Here is a 15,784-nt window from a genome sequence, read left to right as displayed (position 1 = left end):
ATAATTTATTTTCAACTTTTTTCAGTTAGTATAATATTCTACTTCTTCAGATGAATAATTTCCATTATATACGTTATTTAATAGCTGAATGATACTCCACTTATAAATATGCTATTAATAACATCCCCAACTTACATTTAATTATTTCAGTTTTCATCATTATAAATTTGTCCTACCTTTGATTGTTTTCTTATAGATTCCCACAAGTAGACTTAATGGTTAAAGGGCATGAACAAATTTAAAACTCTTGATACTTGTTTGTTTTCCTACTAATCCTAACACAAAAGTTTACAATGTAAAATCTCTGTTGTTAGCATAATTGCCCTCCACTTCTTTACTATTTCTTCCTTTTCTCTCTCTGAAGGTGCTAAACAGGAGCGTTTTACCAGCTGGTGAAAAGCCAACTCTTGCATTCTCTCTGCTAATGAGCAGAGCTTTTAGTTTGGCAAGTTGAAATCAAGATGGTAAACTCAGTTTGGTTCTCTCTTTATACCCCAGAATGGCCTAATTCATGTGGAACTCCCAAAACTCAGATGCAATTTCTTGAGTTTGAATTATTAAATGTTGTATTTTCAACAATGCTTGTAGCTACACATTCAGAAATAATACAAATATAGTTAATGCCTTGCAAGCATTTTACAGCATATAGAGAAAAAACATTTTTATGTATTTAGGTAACTGAAGATGAATTTTAGTGTTTGCAGACCTCTGAGTTAAGCAGATACTGTATATATTTTGCTAGTAAGATATTGCTAAATTACAAACTATTAATCAAATTATTTAAAATTGGGAAATGAGGGGAAAATAAAGTGAAATAACTTAGAGGGAGAATTGATCATGCTGGTGTAATATTTATCAAGGGAAATTATTCCATGTCTAAAGATACTTGATAGTCTTACTTTTGCTCTAATCATTACTTATAGTATTAAGTAAGATGAAGTTAGAGAAGATTTCTTAGCATTTAATGTAAGAAATGAGAAGAAAATCCATAGTTCTCGAATAGGTAAGAACACTTAGTGTTATAGCTATTGGAATAAGATATTGAATTATTATTTATTAGTAATTATTATTTAATGGAGATTCCACTGGGGGGTGGGGAGTCATTTAAGAGCCAGGATAGTCATTTGAGGATATGAGAGGAGCTGACAGAGATGATAACAAGGGACTAAAATTTTAGTAGCTCCTGTGGATTGTAACAGCAGAATTCCAACATCCTCTCTACCCTTGATGTCAGAAGATATATTGAAACTGTGGCTAAAGAATATCAGTAATAGTTTATTATCATTGAAACTGAAGAAGTATAGGTCTTTACACCTCTCTTGGTGTTCCCCTGAAAAACTTTCCCTTGGCTCACATGTCATCAGACCCCATGTTATGAACCTACTCCAGGAATGCCAAACTTGTTGGCTTTCTTGTTTTGATAGTTTATCTTAGCTACTCTGGCTTTAATCAGATTTTCGTAGACCATCCTCTTACCTACCTTACTGGTAACATTTTAGTTTTCTGGGACTTTACTTATCTCTGCTCCAGACCCCAAGTTCTCAAGACCTGAAATAATGTTTTGAATTTTTGAGGCTCCACATTTGCTTACAGTAGTTTCAGCCTAAGAGCATCAAGATACTCTAGCTCTATTCTGATCCCTTGCAAGGAGAGAAGTGAAAAGCAAATGAAATTTTATTCTTTTTTTTTCAGTTGGCAGTAGTTGATTTTGGGTTTATTTAAAGATTCTGTCTGCAATTCTGTGTGATTTGGTTATTACAAATTTTTGACATGAGAACTTTTGATATACTATTCTGCTGTTGACCAAAGCCAGGACTTCTGATGACCTCATGGGTGGGCAAAGCATGATATTGAAAATGGAAGTTTGTTTGCTTTACCATTTTCAATAAAATGTAATTCATGGAACATCTTAGACTATCCAGCAATAAGGCACATTTTCAATTTTCCTTTGATGGTGAGCAGCCAGGCGCCTTCTGATGGGTCACTAACGAAATGGACTCCAACTCCCACTGCAGATACTCCACTTATAGCCCAAGAAGGGTTAATTTAATAGATCAGATGCTACCCATTTACCAAGCTGAGAGGACACAGTGCCCTCCCTGCCTGCAGCCTTGTCCACGTGATTGCCACTGCTGACTCCTTTCTGTAATTGAATCAGAATAATTTACGTAAATCTATTATCTGTTATTTACTAATGCAAGAGTATGTTTTTCTTGACCAGACTCATACCTTATTTGTGATCGTGACAGGGCGAACTGTCACTGAATTTTTCCCTGTTGTATTAAACACACTTGGGATCTGGTTATACAATGTTAATTTGCATCTTTCTTATCAATTACATGGGAGTTTCTCTGAAAGTATCTTGTCAGTGAGCGCCGTATTATTTTAAAACATTTTACATTGAGTATAACTCAATTTCAAAGAATTCATTTTTATTTCAAGTAATTAAAAATAATCTTGTGCTAATATTCTTGTGTATGTCTAAGATATTAAAGTAAGGTCATTGTCTAATGTTGTGCTATATATTTGTCATATTATAAATTTCGGATTGAGAAAGATCATATATTGCTTTACAATATAGGCTCTTCAATATCCTTAGTAAAGTCCTAAAATATAATTTTGCTCAAAACTAATGAATGCACACACACACAAACATAAAACAAGCAAAAAAATATGAATTTTTAAAAGTAACATAGATATTTGTGGTTATAATGAGTAAAATATGAGCTCTTAAGTGCAATAAAGGAGGGGAGATTAACTAGAAAGTATTCAGAAAAGATGTTTCTTTTCAAATCTAACTACATAATTCAGGACTGTGTTTCCCAGAGAGCTCTGCTTCTGCCTGAGGGAACATTAGTTATGGGGTAATATATGTATTTTTAAGGCCTATTTTCTAATCTACAGATCATATGCTCTCAGAGCTTCCTGAGGTACTAGGATAGAGCATTTAAAAAATGGTAACTTTCTTAAGAATAGAGCTATATATTATTTTTATGTCGCTAGATGCAAGGTAGGCTCCCAGTAACAAAAAGTATCTGAAGAAAACTTTCCTGTTTACATAGCACTCTGACCTGTATTATTTAATATGATACTCACTCTGAAGAAAATATTATTTTCTCATATTCAAATGTGATACCAAGATTCTAGAAAGATAACTAATTAGTCTAGTATCTTTAGCTAATAAATGGTGATGTTTCAGATCACATCCTGTTTTCTTTTACACCAAACTCAAATTACTTAAAAATAAAAGGGACATTTTCAGGATGGATTACTATATTTCTTATAAAACCTGGTTAAATGAAACCTATAATCATAGACTTTTAAAGCTAGAGGTCAACCAAGGTGCCTTCTTATTTTTCAGAACTCAGTTTAAATGTTACCTCTTTGGAGAGACCTTCTCGAATTACCCTTACTCAATAGCTTGTTTGTTTTGCAATATGCTGTCACAGTTTATGATTTTTATTGCATGTCATTGAACTGGGTTTTACTCATCTCCTCCATTAGATTGTAAAGTTATTGGGGATATGGATTGATCACTAAATGCTTAGCATTTAGAAGAGCTCTGGGAACATGGTAGGTATTCAATAAATTTTTCTTGAAACAATTGAGTGAGACTCGGAGAATTAATTTAATCTCTCCAGGGCCAAATATGTTGTTACTGGCAAGTCCATTAGAACCCATGTATTCTATTTCCTGTTCTAGTGTACCATGCTATGGAGGTGCTTGCTGTGCTTAACTCCAGTTTTTTTCCAATCCTTAAGTGGGAGGAGAAACCCCCATCATGCTCACACTGACTTCGCAAAGTTCTCTCAGAGGGAAGAAAGCTTGCTCCTGAGCTTTCCCTCACATTCAGTCTGATAACGAAGAACAAACTTGGCAGGGACAAACTTTCTTTATGAGCAGAATTGTGAAGCACAGGGTCTTTTGATAGGTTTGGCACAGGGGTGCTTGGCTTACTTCTTCCTCAAAAAGTCTTCATCCTGTAGACAAGACCCTAAGCCCCGCCAAAACTGGCAATAGTTATTGCATACTCAGCTGAGAGGGGATTTATGAGCACATGTCCTGTCTGTAACTTAGCAATTTGCCATATCTGCTATGTCTTGAGGATAGTAGCTTAATATTCTGCCATTGTTTGCTTTTGTTTTTCATTTGTGGCTTCTGCTGATACTTCTCCCATCCCTCTCCAGTCTTATATTCAATGAACTCCGATGTATTACTAGATTGACTTCAACTATGAAAACTTGAGCAAAACACATACTTGGTGCAGTTATCCTAATATCAGGAAATCCATGGTTATTTATGGTTTTGATCAATTCATGAAGAATCCTAGTCTTAATCTGAGGGAATTGCCTAAGTCAAAGAAGCATGAGCAGATAGAGTTAGCAACAGCCAGAAAAGTCCAAATAGGCCTTTTTATGATACGGCTTTACTTAAGGTTATTACGAGTTATGGTTTTCATTTGACGTGCTTCATCTATTTTTCTGGCATTCTGGTTTACACTCCTTAGACTGGTGAACAATCTAAATGTCAACCAGTGAGGCTGAACTTCTGTGAGTAACTCATGTGTCACATAATCCACATGACATAGCACTGCATCACACTTGCAGCAGCATATTATGGGAATTCTGCAATTAATTATACACGCTACTGTCAACAATGGAAGAAAAAAAGAGTTTAGATGCTGCAAAGCAACCAAAACCTCCACCCAAACTCAAACCCAAAGTGAAGAAAGTACTGTGAGCTCAGATTCTTTTAAAAATCAGCGACAAAACCTATCATCTGCAAGTACAAAACCTGCGGCGTAAAGAACATCTACTACATCTTAGGTACCTTTCCAGCCACTTTACGTATATTATTTATTCATTTTTGTTAGAGCAGTTGTAGGTTTTCAGAAAAATCGTGCAGCAAGTAAAGAGTTCCCATATATACCCATCTCACAGTCGCAATTTTTCCTATTACTCACGTTTTGCATTAGTGTGTTACATTTGTTACAATTGATGAATCATTATTATAATTATACTATTAACCTGTAGTTTACATCAAGGTTCACTCTTTGTGTCGTATGCTTCTATGTGGGATTTTTTTTTCTGGTAACATATACAACTTGAAATTTCTGATTTTATCCACTTTCAGATATACAGTTCAGTGGTGATTACACTCACAAAGTTGTGCCTCCATCACCATCATCTACTGCCAAAACATTCCCAACCCCTATCCAGTCCCTAATAACATGAATTCTAGTTTCTGACTAGAATGTTTTGTTATTTCACATAACTGAAACATATGCATATTTCACATCAGTGAGATTATGCAACCTTTGTCCTTTCACATCTGGCTTATTTCACTCAAAATGATGTCTTCAAGTGTCATCCATGTGGCAGCATTTTTCAGAACTTCATCACTTTTTACTGCCAAATAATACTCTTTTGTATACACATGCCACATTTTATCTGTTCATTCATCTCTTATGCCACTGTGAACATCAGTGTGCAAATATCTGTTCAAATCCCTGTTTTCAATTCTTTTGGCTATATATCTAGAAGTTGGATTGCTTGGTTATATGATAATTCTATACTTAATTTTCTGAGGAATCACCAAACTGTTTTCCACAGTGGCTGCCACACTTTCCATTTCCACCAATAATGAATATGTGTTCCTATTTCTCCACATTCTCTCCAACCCTTGTTATTTTCCATTTGTTAATAGTAGCCACTCTAGTGGGTAGTGAGTGGCCATTCTAACCATCTCATTGTGGCTAATGATATTGAACATATTTTCATGTGCTTATCAGTCATTTGTACATCTTCTTTGGAGAAATGTATATTCAAGCCTTTTGCCCATTTCTTAATTGGGCTGTTTGTCTTTTTGTCGTCGGAAGTTGTAGGATTGCTCTGGATATTAAACCCCTATCAGATATGTGGTTTCCAAATATTTTCTCCCATTCTGTAGGTTGTCCGTTTACTTTCATTATAAAGGTTTTGATGCACTAAAGTTTTTAATTTTGGTGAAGTCCCATTTATCTATTTTTTTTCTTTTGTTGCTTTTGTTTTTGGTGCATACATATATTGTTTTTAGTTCTCACATTTTAAAAATGGGAGAACTTAGTCTCCAGGAGACACAACTTGTCCAGGTTCTCAGACTAAGTTACAACACAAATGTACAAACTGAAGTTCAATTTATTTACAGACTCATTTTGATACACAGCTGACCTATGTGATGCTTTTATCATGTTAGGTTTGCTGCAGAGTCTCCTTTATGCTGTGAGAGCTCACTGGTGAGGCAGCCTGCAGTTAGCACCCCCTCTACTTCATACAGGACCTATGCAGTTGATTAGGAAACTACCTTCCACTAACCCAATAAATCTACACGTCTTTGGGGTGCATTGTTGTGCACAGCATCCATCCAACACTTCTAAATTATGGTAGTAATAATGGGGAAAAGAATTCTGGACAACTATTATTGTCCTTTTTATATAAAAAGGATAAAAGTACTAAGACTACTGCTTCATCCTTTAAGGTTGAAAAATATTTTCAAACTTCCAATGAGTGGCGGAGTCTTCTCTCTTTGAAGGTGCGTTTTCTAGCATGGGGGATACCATCAACAAATATATATGCTTTCAGGGAGGAGAAGTGTAGGTCTATTTAGCCAAGGGATTTCCTTTCTTTATTTGCAACAAAGTGCAGAGTTGATTTTTTGTAATTATCAGATTGGGGGGCTGTCCCAAACCTGGAAAACCATGAAGCCAGAAGCAGTGATTCCTTAACAATGCTTTGAAGCAGTCCATGCTTTTTTACCTCAAGGGGTGTAGGTAAGTGACTTTCTAAAATCGGTATGTTTAATACTAAAGACAGAATATACGGGATAGGACAGTACTCTCAAAAACAAAATAGGCTAGATTTTTGTAGGTGTAAAAAAAACTGAAAAATTTAAAAGGCAGTATTTTATGCCTTTAAACCAACCCAGTAGATGCTACAAACTGAAAATAGAAATGGGTTCCCAAAGCGAATTATGCCCAATACTGATGGGGTTGTGAAAAGAAGGTAGAATGTTTACGGGGTGGTTTTCCTATTCTCTGTTGTTGCTTTTCAAGTAAACTATAGAGGTCCCTTAGCATACGGAATGGATAGTCCATGGGTCTGATCCAGGGTAAGATTTCTAATTTTAAGTATTAGTTGCAGTACTTCCGGCTATGAAATAGTTCAAACAAAACCCTAGTCTTCTGCTTTGGAATCACACTAATATCCCGTGGCCTTAGAACGGCTTTAGAAGCTTGAGGTTAAATATTAGCCTTTATGCCTGTGCAGAAAATATTGTAGAAGGCTTAAATGGAAACAGGAAAGAGTAACTAAGTAATTGTACATTGATTTTTCTCATTCGCTGTGGTGATTCTTGTTACCTGTTGAAAAAAGACCTCTGTTACATTTAATTTTCTGGCCAGCACCCCAAATCTGCCTAAGTACCTTTTTCTCTGTCAATCTCCATTAATAATTAGATTAATGGGGAGGGGTGGAACACACAAAATGAAATTGTGAAACTCCAGGAATAGTGACGGTCGTAGTTCATTTCTCTCCAGAGGAAAGGGCTCTGTAGAAAAGAATAGGTTTGAACATGTCAACTTATCCAAAAATATGCAGTTCCTCTAATCTTGACAAATTATGACGGGTGTATTACTTTGAAATCCAATCTGTGTGGAGAGTGTGTGTGGAAAATACAATATTTGAGACATACTTATACTAAAAGATTATTTATTGTTTATCTGAAATTCAGATTTAACTATATGTCCCCAATTTTTATTTGCTAAACCTGGCAACCCTGCATATGTGGAAACAAATAGATTGTTTAAAAATGACTAGCATATATAGCAGTCATTGGGCATAAATATTTATGGTGTCTTTTGTCTATTTAACTGTGTTACTAAAGCAACTTTCAGAGTTAAGGGAATGTTGGTTCATGAGAAATCACTTTAAACATTCTTATGGGAATAACTTTGGGTCTAGGAAAGGTCAACTTTTTGCATTCCAGTAATGTGGGCCATGCTTCCTCTTAAAAAGTTTTCCGAGATTCTAAGAAAACTGGTCAGCAGCACAGGAGGTAGAAAAGTAGGAAGAAACACCTAAAACCGTTGAGGGCTATTCAAGACTAGCCTCAAGTTGTCAAGTAGTTTTATTCAAAGTTGTATTGGGAAAAAAATTCTTTTTAGGAGGTACTGGAAACTGAACCTAGGACCTCATACATGGGAAGCAGGCACTCAACCACTGAGCCATATTCACTCCCCCCATACTGAAAATATTTTGATTTTTCAACTGTCCGTATGGAAGTACTAATGGTTTATTCGCACTTTTTCCAAATATCACTTACATAGTTTCCTCTAACCAGCAAGTGGAATTGATTTTATTTTTGCTTAGTCATAAATACCAATATGTTGTTGCAGAATTATGGTGGAGATGTTCTTTTTTAAATTATTGTTTATTTATTTATTGTGGGTAACTACAGCATTGGGAGTGCAGAGAATCATCCAATTTCCATATGTTTAGACAAGTGTCTTTCTAAGTTGATACATGGATAGTTAGAATGACCTAACTCTGGTCCCTGGTGTACCAGGGGTTTGTTCTAAATATTAAAACAGCAGAAATTGTTTAAGATGTCCCATCATGAAACTGTAGTCTCTGGTTAAGTAGATATAATGGACAATGGCATATTAGTCTTTCTTTTACCCTGTTACCAATACAATACAATTTCACTTACCTCTCAAATAAGACAAATATATCATAAAGGAAACTAAACATCAAGGCTTGAACAGGTCACAGAGTTTATAGGGAAAGACAGAAAGGAAATAAAAGATGAGATGCACATTGTCAGGTAATCTGAAATGTGAAGAATTGTGAAAATTGTGAGTTTGTCAAAGAGTTTTAGAGAGTACACAATCTGTTTATTATTATTATTATTTTAGTTAGATTTTGCATAAGAAATTATAGATGCTTAGGAATTAGAGTCCTTAAGTCTTGTAAAATTAAGGATAAAGAAGAATCAATTTTTAAAGTGAGAAGGAACCTATGAAATAAGCCACTTCAAAGCTGAAGAAAGTCAGCGCATACCTAAAATGTATCTGAGCCCCACGAAGTTAAGCATCTTACCCAGGATTAGACATCTGGTTAGTGCCAGAGCTAGCAAAGAGGTAAGCTCTCCTTTCTTGCATTTCTTAGCAAACAGTGCCACTGCAGTTTTAATTTCCTTCTACCACTGCTGCCATTCCATGATTTCAGGAAGAATTTTCAGCTTCTTCACTTTCCTGAATCCTGGGAATTCTTAAGAAGTTATGACTAACAAAGTGCAAAATATGAGTCAAAATTTAGTCTCTAATAAAGTCATTGTGACTTTAATGACTTCGACAGTTGTTTCATACTGCAAAAACAGGAAGATCCCACACAATAAGGCGCCTGTCTCACAGCTGGGCTCATGCGTAGACAGCCTCCCACAAGGGCAGCTACTGGGGCTGTCTTCCTGGCTTCGGCACATTTTTTTTTTCATCTGCACCATTTTCTCATACTGACTTTATCATAAGGTTGTCAATGAGAGGAAGCTGCTTGCTCTATCTAGTCTTTGATTTGCTGGACAGTTTTGATCATTTTGAATTCACTAAGTGATTCCCAGGTCACCCCCTAACAAGCCTAGATTTGTCGTAAAAGTAGCTCTTTCATGTGCTTGGTACTAGACCCTGTGCTATTAGTATTCTGGAATGTTTTATTCTTAGAAACATAAAATTGCCAAATTTTAGAGCTTGGAGGAATCTCTGAGGTTGTTCTACCTCACTCCTCCTGTGTGGTTAATTTAAATAAGAACTCCTTAAGAATAGTTATCTGGCTTGCCTGTGGATCTTTGCCCAAAGTCCAAACTAGTCCTCTGTTGAGAAATACAGGAAAATTGAGGAAGTATTCCATTACTTCAGAAGAAACTGGCTCAGAAGTAACTAATTTCTGCATGTAGCATTGAGACTAAAGAAAAATCAAAGCCATAAAACAAAATGTACATATAAGAGTCATTGAATTTTGACTTCTACTAGTTATTCTATATTTTTCAAATAACTTCCCACTATTAAAGGAAGCCTATGCAGAAAATATCACAGATGATTTCTTAGTGAAGATATATGATTCTAGGCACATGATATTAAAGCATTTATATTAACAATGACATTTTTTTCCATTCTGAAAAAGAAAAAAGAGTTCTGCAATTTCTATTAGCAATGTTAACAAATCTGTCTTGGACATAAACTTACAGGGACATTGGTGGAGTCTGTTTTGTTAAGGGTTCATTCACAAACTTTGCTTGTCTGTGCTGGAAAGGGGTTTTAGCCATTTACTCTGGGGACATTATTTCTAGGTAGGCTCTAAGAGGGTTTTCTTGCAAAGACAGATTCTTAACAGAAAAATAGGATCCGTGTACATTAGGCAGTTGAGATACATTTATCTTTGAAATAGTGTGTTCCAGTTTGTGGATTTCTTTACTGCATTTGATAAAGTAAATATTGTCAATTCCCTTTCAATCCTGAAACTTCTTGTGATACGTTTTACTCAGGCACTATATTACCTCCAGATGTAGACTAAATACCTAATTTGATAAAGAGGCAGCGAAATTCTTATTTTATAATATACAACTCTAAAAGAATGACAAATAACTTTCCTTGTTGGGGGTGACTTGTTCTTATATCCAGAAACATTTCCGATTTGGGTTGCTTTTCTCAGTAGTGTTGAAAGAGATGTGTTTTCTTGGAAGTATTGGTTACTGGTAAATATTGTATTCTGGCTCTAGGAGGCTGCCACAAAATTTATCATAAAATCATGAAAGGTTAGGGCTGAAAGGCTGAGATCCTAAAATTATGTATCACTTGCATTTTACATACGAGCACAGAACTGAGAATGGAACTCAAGATTCCTCCACTACTTCATGATTGCCTTCTGGTTCAACAGAAACAATGTCCAGATGGTTGTCAGATGCCGCAAGCCCCACTAGACCATGCTCCCCAACTGCCTTCTCAGCCTTAACCCCAGCATGATTTATGTACATTCGCTTTCCTTCATGTGTCTCATCACACAGGCCAGCAGTTATCATGTTAATTGAGTCTGTATCACAAGAATGGAAAAGATATCCCCATCTGCTCCTTGAAGGCCATGTCTGCCCTCATTAACTTGTACAAAGCCCAACATGAGTGGGCTCTACATAAATGCTTTTTGATGAAAGCAATGATTGCTTTAGTCAGTGTGGTAAGGCCCTCCCTTCTGGAGGAGGAAAACCAATGGTTGTTGCTAAGCAACATGTAAGGGACTGGGCCATTTTCTGACACGGAGTGACCTCCATTTGCATACTTCTTCATGTTGTGTGTTTTATGGTTGCCTTAAGAAGACTTTGCTTTTGAGTGGCTTTGCCATGCCCTTACTGAATGACCCACAGAATAACTTGTTTAGGCATGACAAGGAGGGAGGTAATATTCATCTGTTAACTACTTAACATGAATGTACATCAGTGCGGCAAGGGTGAACAGTTTGGTTTATTCTCAGCCCAGTGGAAGAGAGCTAACTCCCTGTTCCTGCATTGGAATTGATTGACAATGTATCCCCAAGAGGGTCCTTCAGCAGTTGGAGGCTAGAGAAAGAAAATAAGGAGATTCTTTTATCCCTTAGCATTTTATGATTCCATTTCCACCTGCTTCCATCTTCTGAGGTGAGGAATATGTGTATGGCTAATAAAGAACTGGTCCCATCCTCACCAGACTGTTGACTCTTGTGGGTAATCAACATGCCCTAATATATCTATTTCTACAGGAATATAAACTAATCAGAAAAAGAAAAGTGTTTATTTTTTTCACTGCCATATCCCCAATGTTTTACCTGGCACATTTTAGATGTTCAGTAATTATTTGTCAAATAAAGAATAAAATGGCATTAATGAACTAGTAAAACCTGGATTGACTCCAAAATATTTCAAAGATACCAAAGGAACCAAAATTAGGATGATTATTTGAATGTTACATTTGAGTAAATCTAGTGCAGAGACATAATTATGGGGGGAAAAATCATGGAAACTTTGTACAAGATATTTTTACTATGGTCCAAGTGAAGATTGCTTATTTGCCAAAATTTGGTTTTGACCAATGAGCTTCTGAGTCTTCAGTGTAAGTGCCTATCTTTTGACTACTGAAAATGAGAGGTCATTATGACTGAGCATTTGTGTCTTTAAGAAATAACTTTAAATGTATGTGATTAACCTGGAGTTCGAAATTGCACGCAGGTTCAATAAGTGAAACACACTCCCTGAGATGACTGAATCAGAGATTCCTAACATATTATATCATGGTAAAATGCACACATACACAAGCAGGGTTACCCAGAAAGAAAGTGATTATGCCTTTTTGAGGACAAGGCGTAGTGCAGTAAGCCAGCAGGCAGGCTACTGCCTTGCATTGGCTTCGCCTCAAAAGTCCGGGTCTCCTGGCCAAAGGCAACGGCATGACCCAGAGTTTGGACGTTTGAAGTGAAGCCATTGTCCATGCAGGATGCTCATCTGAAAGAGGAAAGCCTCACAGGAAAGAGAGCCAGTTACATTTGGGGGCTGTTGCCATGGTGCTTTGCTATTGCTTTAATACCCCTTGCTTGAATTCCTGGGAGTCCAGGGGTGAGGTAATAGAGGAGAAGGAGAAGGAGTGTGGGATGGTTCTGGGTAGGGAGTCCCACTGCAGCAGAGTTCTAGTCTTAGACGTTTATCTTGCCTGTGCTCTAACTCTGACAAGGAAGTGAGAGGGAGAGAAAGAAAAGGCAAACAGAAAGGGAAGAATAGTCTCAAAAAGCCCTAGATTGCTAACATAAAATAAAATTTAACTCCTAAATATTTCTAACATGATTTAGAAGATGCAACACAAAAACACCAAAACAGCATAGTAATTCATAACCCCAAATCATTCATTCATTTGGTAAACCATACCTGTATTTCTTAACATTTCTGATCTTATATCAAAAGCCTAAATGTTTAATCCGTTTGTCCAATGCAGTCTGATATGCATATTAATGAGCTGATGGAGGACAGACAATTGCAATCTGCATGCGAGGTACTTTTAAAACAAAATAAATGATTTCTATTCCAGTTTGTTTCATTGTGAAGAAGGCATGCCGGCAACACTGTCAGTTTGTGAACAACCCTCCAAAAGGCTAGTTAAAATTTGTGCGTGTATATAATGAAAACCTAGGTTGACGACATCAACATTTCTGTTCTTAATTTTTTTAATGGTCAGAAAGTAAATGAACTAAAAGCACCATCGCATAGAAACAATTAGAGTGGCTGAGCTTTGTGCAGAGGCTTCATCTGTGAAGTACTTGCTGCTGCGGTGGAGAGGGTTAAAGAACACCTAGCTGAAATGGGGGAGGGTACCTACTTCAGAGTTACTTAAATATTCATGGGGTTTCCTCCATTTTAATCTTCTCCTTTTTAAAAGATGGCTGTGTTTCCCAGCCTGGCAATCCCTCAGGAAAGATGAATTGCTCCTTCCTTGCAGAGTTCAACTGAGCAGGACTAATCTAGAGTGGAAACCCCTTCGGCCACCAGGAATATTCATAATTCATAAGTGCTTCAAACCAGCCAGCTGAATACATTTGGACAGTCTCTTGCTCCTTCGTGCAATCCCTGATTTCATTACTCTCTTCTGCCAGGAAATGAGCAGGGAGCATAAGATTCTTGCAAGAATGGAGTGTGAAGATGGGCTTTGTTTGGATTAGGAAATGCCATAAGTTTTGGAGGCTTTGTCTTTTACAAGTTTTGATTTTTTATCCTGGATCTGAAGGGTTTTCCCGGTCCTTTGGAGATCGCTCTCCCTGAACCGGGAATTCTTTCAAAGGGATTTGTGGATTGTGGCAAAGAAAGCATTCCAAAATGCCTGAGGCAAACTATTTGTTATCTGTATCTTGGGGTTACATCAAGGTGGGTTAATTTGAATCTTTTATGTTTGTTTGATAGAATGTGAAACATTTGTATCTTTATGTTTTCTGTGAGGCAGAAGAAAACCTGTAATGATTTAAATTGTGTTGTCACTTAGCCCACTGAGGCTGCTTATTGTGAAATAAGGGCATGCTATCTTACATTGCATTTAAATATACTGTGCTGTATTGTCATCCTATTGCCCTTACTCAACTCTGTTTTTAAAGGATGCTTTTTCTTTTCCTCCATTTTGTTTTCCCTTAAACTTTCCACCTATAATAGCCTTTCTCTGTATAAGCTATTAACCTGAATTTTATTATAGAGCTAATTTCCAATAAATGGATTTAAATGCAGTTATATTTTCAAGTGAAATTATCTTGACCTCTACTGAAAATTCCTTTTCCTGTGTTTGCATCTCCCAAAGAAATCAGCTGTTAACTCTAAGAAATCTTTAAGAAATCTGTTTCCTAAAGGGACGTTCGAATATTTTCAAATTAAGTTGATATTTTATATTTTGTAGAAATAGTGTCACTCATCTAATGGTATCTGCTCTTCAAATTGCAAACATTTGAAGTGATAATTTGCTATTTTTCAGATTGTTAATGCATTTTTATTCTTCTTAAACAGTTCAAAAGAATGCTGAACCGGGAGCTGACACACCTCTCAGAGATGAGCCGATCAGGGAACCAGGTGTCTGAATACATTTCAAATACTTTCTTAGGTAAGATTTTTACTGGGAAACCTGTCCCACATTGAGATTTTTACAGTATTAATCTCTGCAACTATCAAGGATATCCTCATCATTATGTGAGCTTGGAATGCAGTCAAGTCACATAAATGAACAGGTTTTAAATCCATGTAAAATAAGAATGAAGGACAGACTTTAGCAGGACAGAAATAATCAAGAAGGTGATATCAAAAAACAATAATAAAGAATGAAAATGCCCATCAAAGTCAGAAGGTTATTATGGGCTGATTGTATTTATGTGGACCTCCGGTCACCCTTATCTGTCCACTTCCATCTCTGCCAAGACCTCTGAAGGGTGGGAGTGGGGGTGTCCTCCAATCACCCAAACCCTAGGGATAGTTTCACTGCCTCCTCGAACATTGCTTTTTTTTTTTTTTTTTAACATTTCCAAAAGCTGGGATTTGAGCAAAAGGTTTCCTCTTAACTGATTTGTAAAAGGAAAAACTCTACAGTGATTCAGTTCATGGGAATAAGCTTTGAAAATAATATTACTATTGCTTTGCTACGTTATTTTTTAAAGAAGAATGGGAGAAAGATTCTTCATGTTTCAGAAAGATTTTGTCTTCTGCAAGCAGCATCTTTAGCTCCCTTATCGGATCCTTGATCTATTATTCTCTGTCACCACATTGCTGGCATTTAATACATGACACTGACAGAAATGTTTTTCATGAATAATCCTTAACTACTGTCATGCATCCTGTTTGATTATTATGGATTTCTGATCTCATGCTTAAAAGGCACTTTTCTCTGTATCATGAACCTATTTGGGTTATATTTTATTTTAATAACACATATAGAGCCTACGAGTGTATATTTTAAAGTGAATGAGTAGTATTTAGATTCTGATTCTGTTGACTTTCAAGTACTGCTGAATTGTGTTTGCTTAAAGAACCCCACTTTCCAGGGAAATGACTCATTCCTTACAGCTGAACATCACACCTCCCTTCTGTTTGCCATAGACACATATCATTAAATCAATGAGCATTTGCCTCGATAGCATATTGAAAAACATCCTCTTCTGTTTTTTTTTAACCATTTCTAGTTCTTTAATACCAAAGCAGTTACTGCTTTCAGCAA

General features: G+C 36.3%; 1 protein-coding gene across 6 annotated transcripts in view; it reads left to right on the top strand.

Moving 5' to 3' along the window:
• Positions 1-15,784, top strand: part of PDE4B (phosphodiesterase 4B) — a 778,920-nt gene that overhangs the window by 746,404 nt on the left and 16,732 nt on the right. For all 6 annotated transcript variants that reach the window (XM_058303419.2, XM_004483673.4, XM_071217404.1 and 3 more), the window contains one exon: positions 14,587-14,680. In XM_058303419.2, coding sequence (XP_058159402.1) covers positions 14,587-14,680 — 94 coding nt within the window. The remainder of the gene's footprint in view (positions 1-14,586; positions 14,681-15,784) is intronic.

Source organism: Dasypus novemcinctus, chromosome 9 (genome assembly GCF_030445035.2).
Source record: "Dasypus novemcinctus isolate mDasNov1 chromosome 9, mDasNov1.1.hap2, whole genome shotgun sequence".
NCBI classification, from domain to species: Eukaryota; Metazoa; Chordata; class Mammalia; order Cingulata; family Dasypodidae; genus Dasypus; species Dasypus novemcinctus.
The sequence above is the reverse complement of the archived record's forward strand: the minus strand, read 5'-3'. Positions and strand labels throughout refer to the sequence as shown.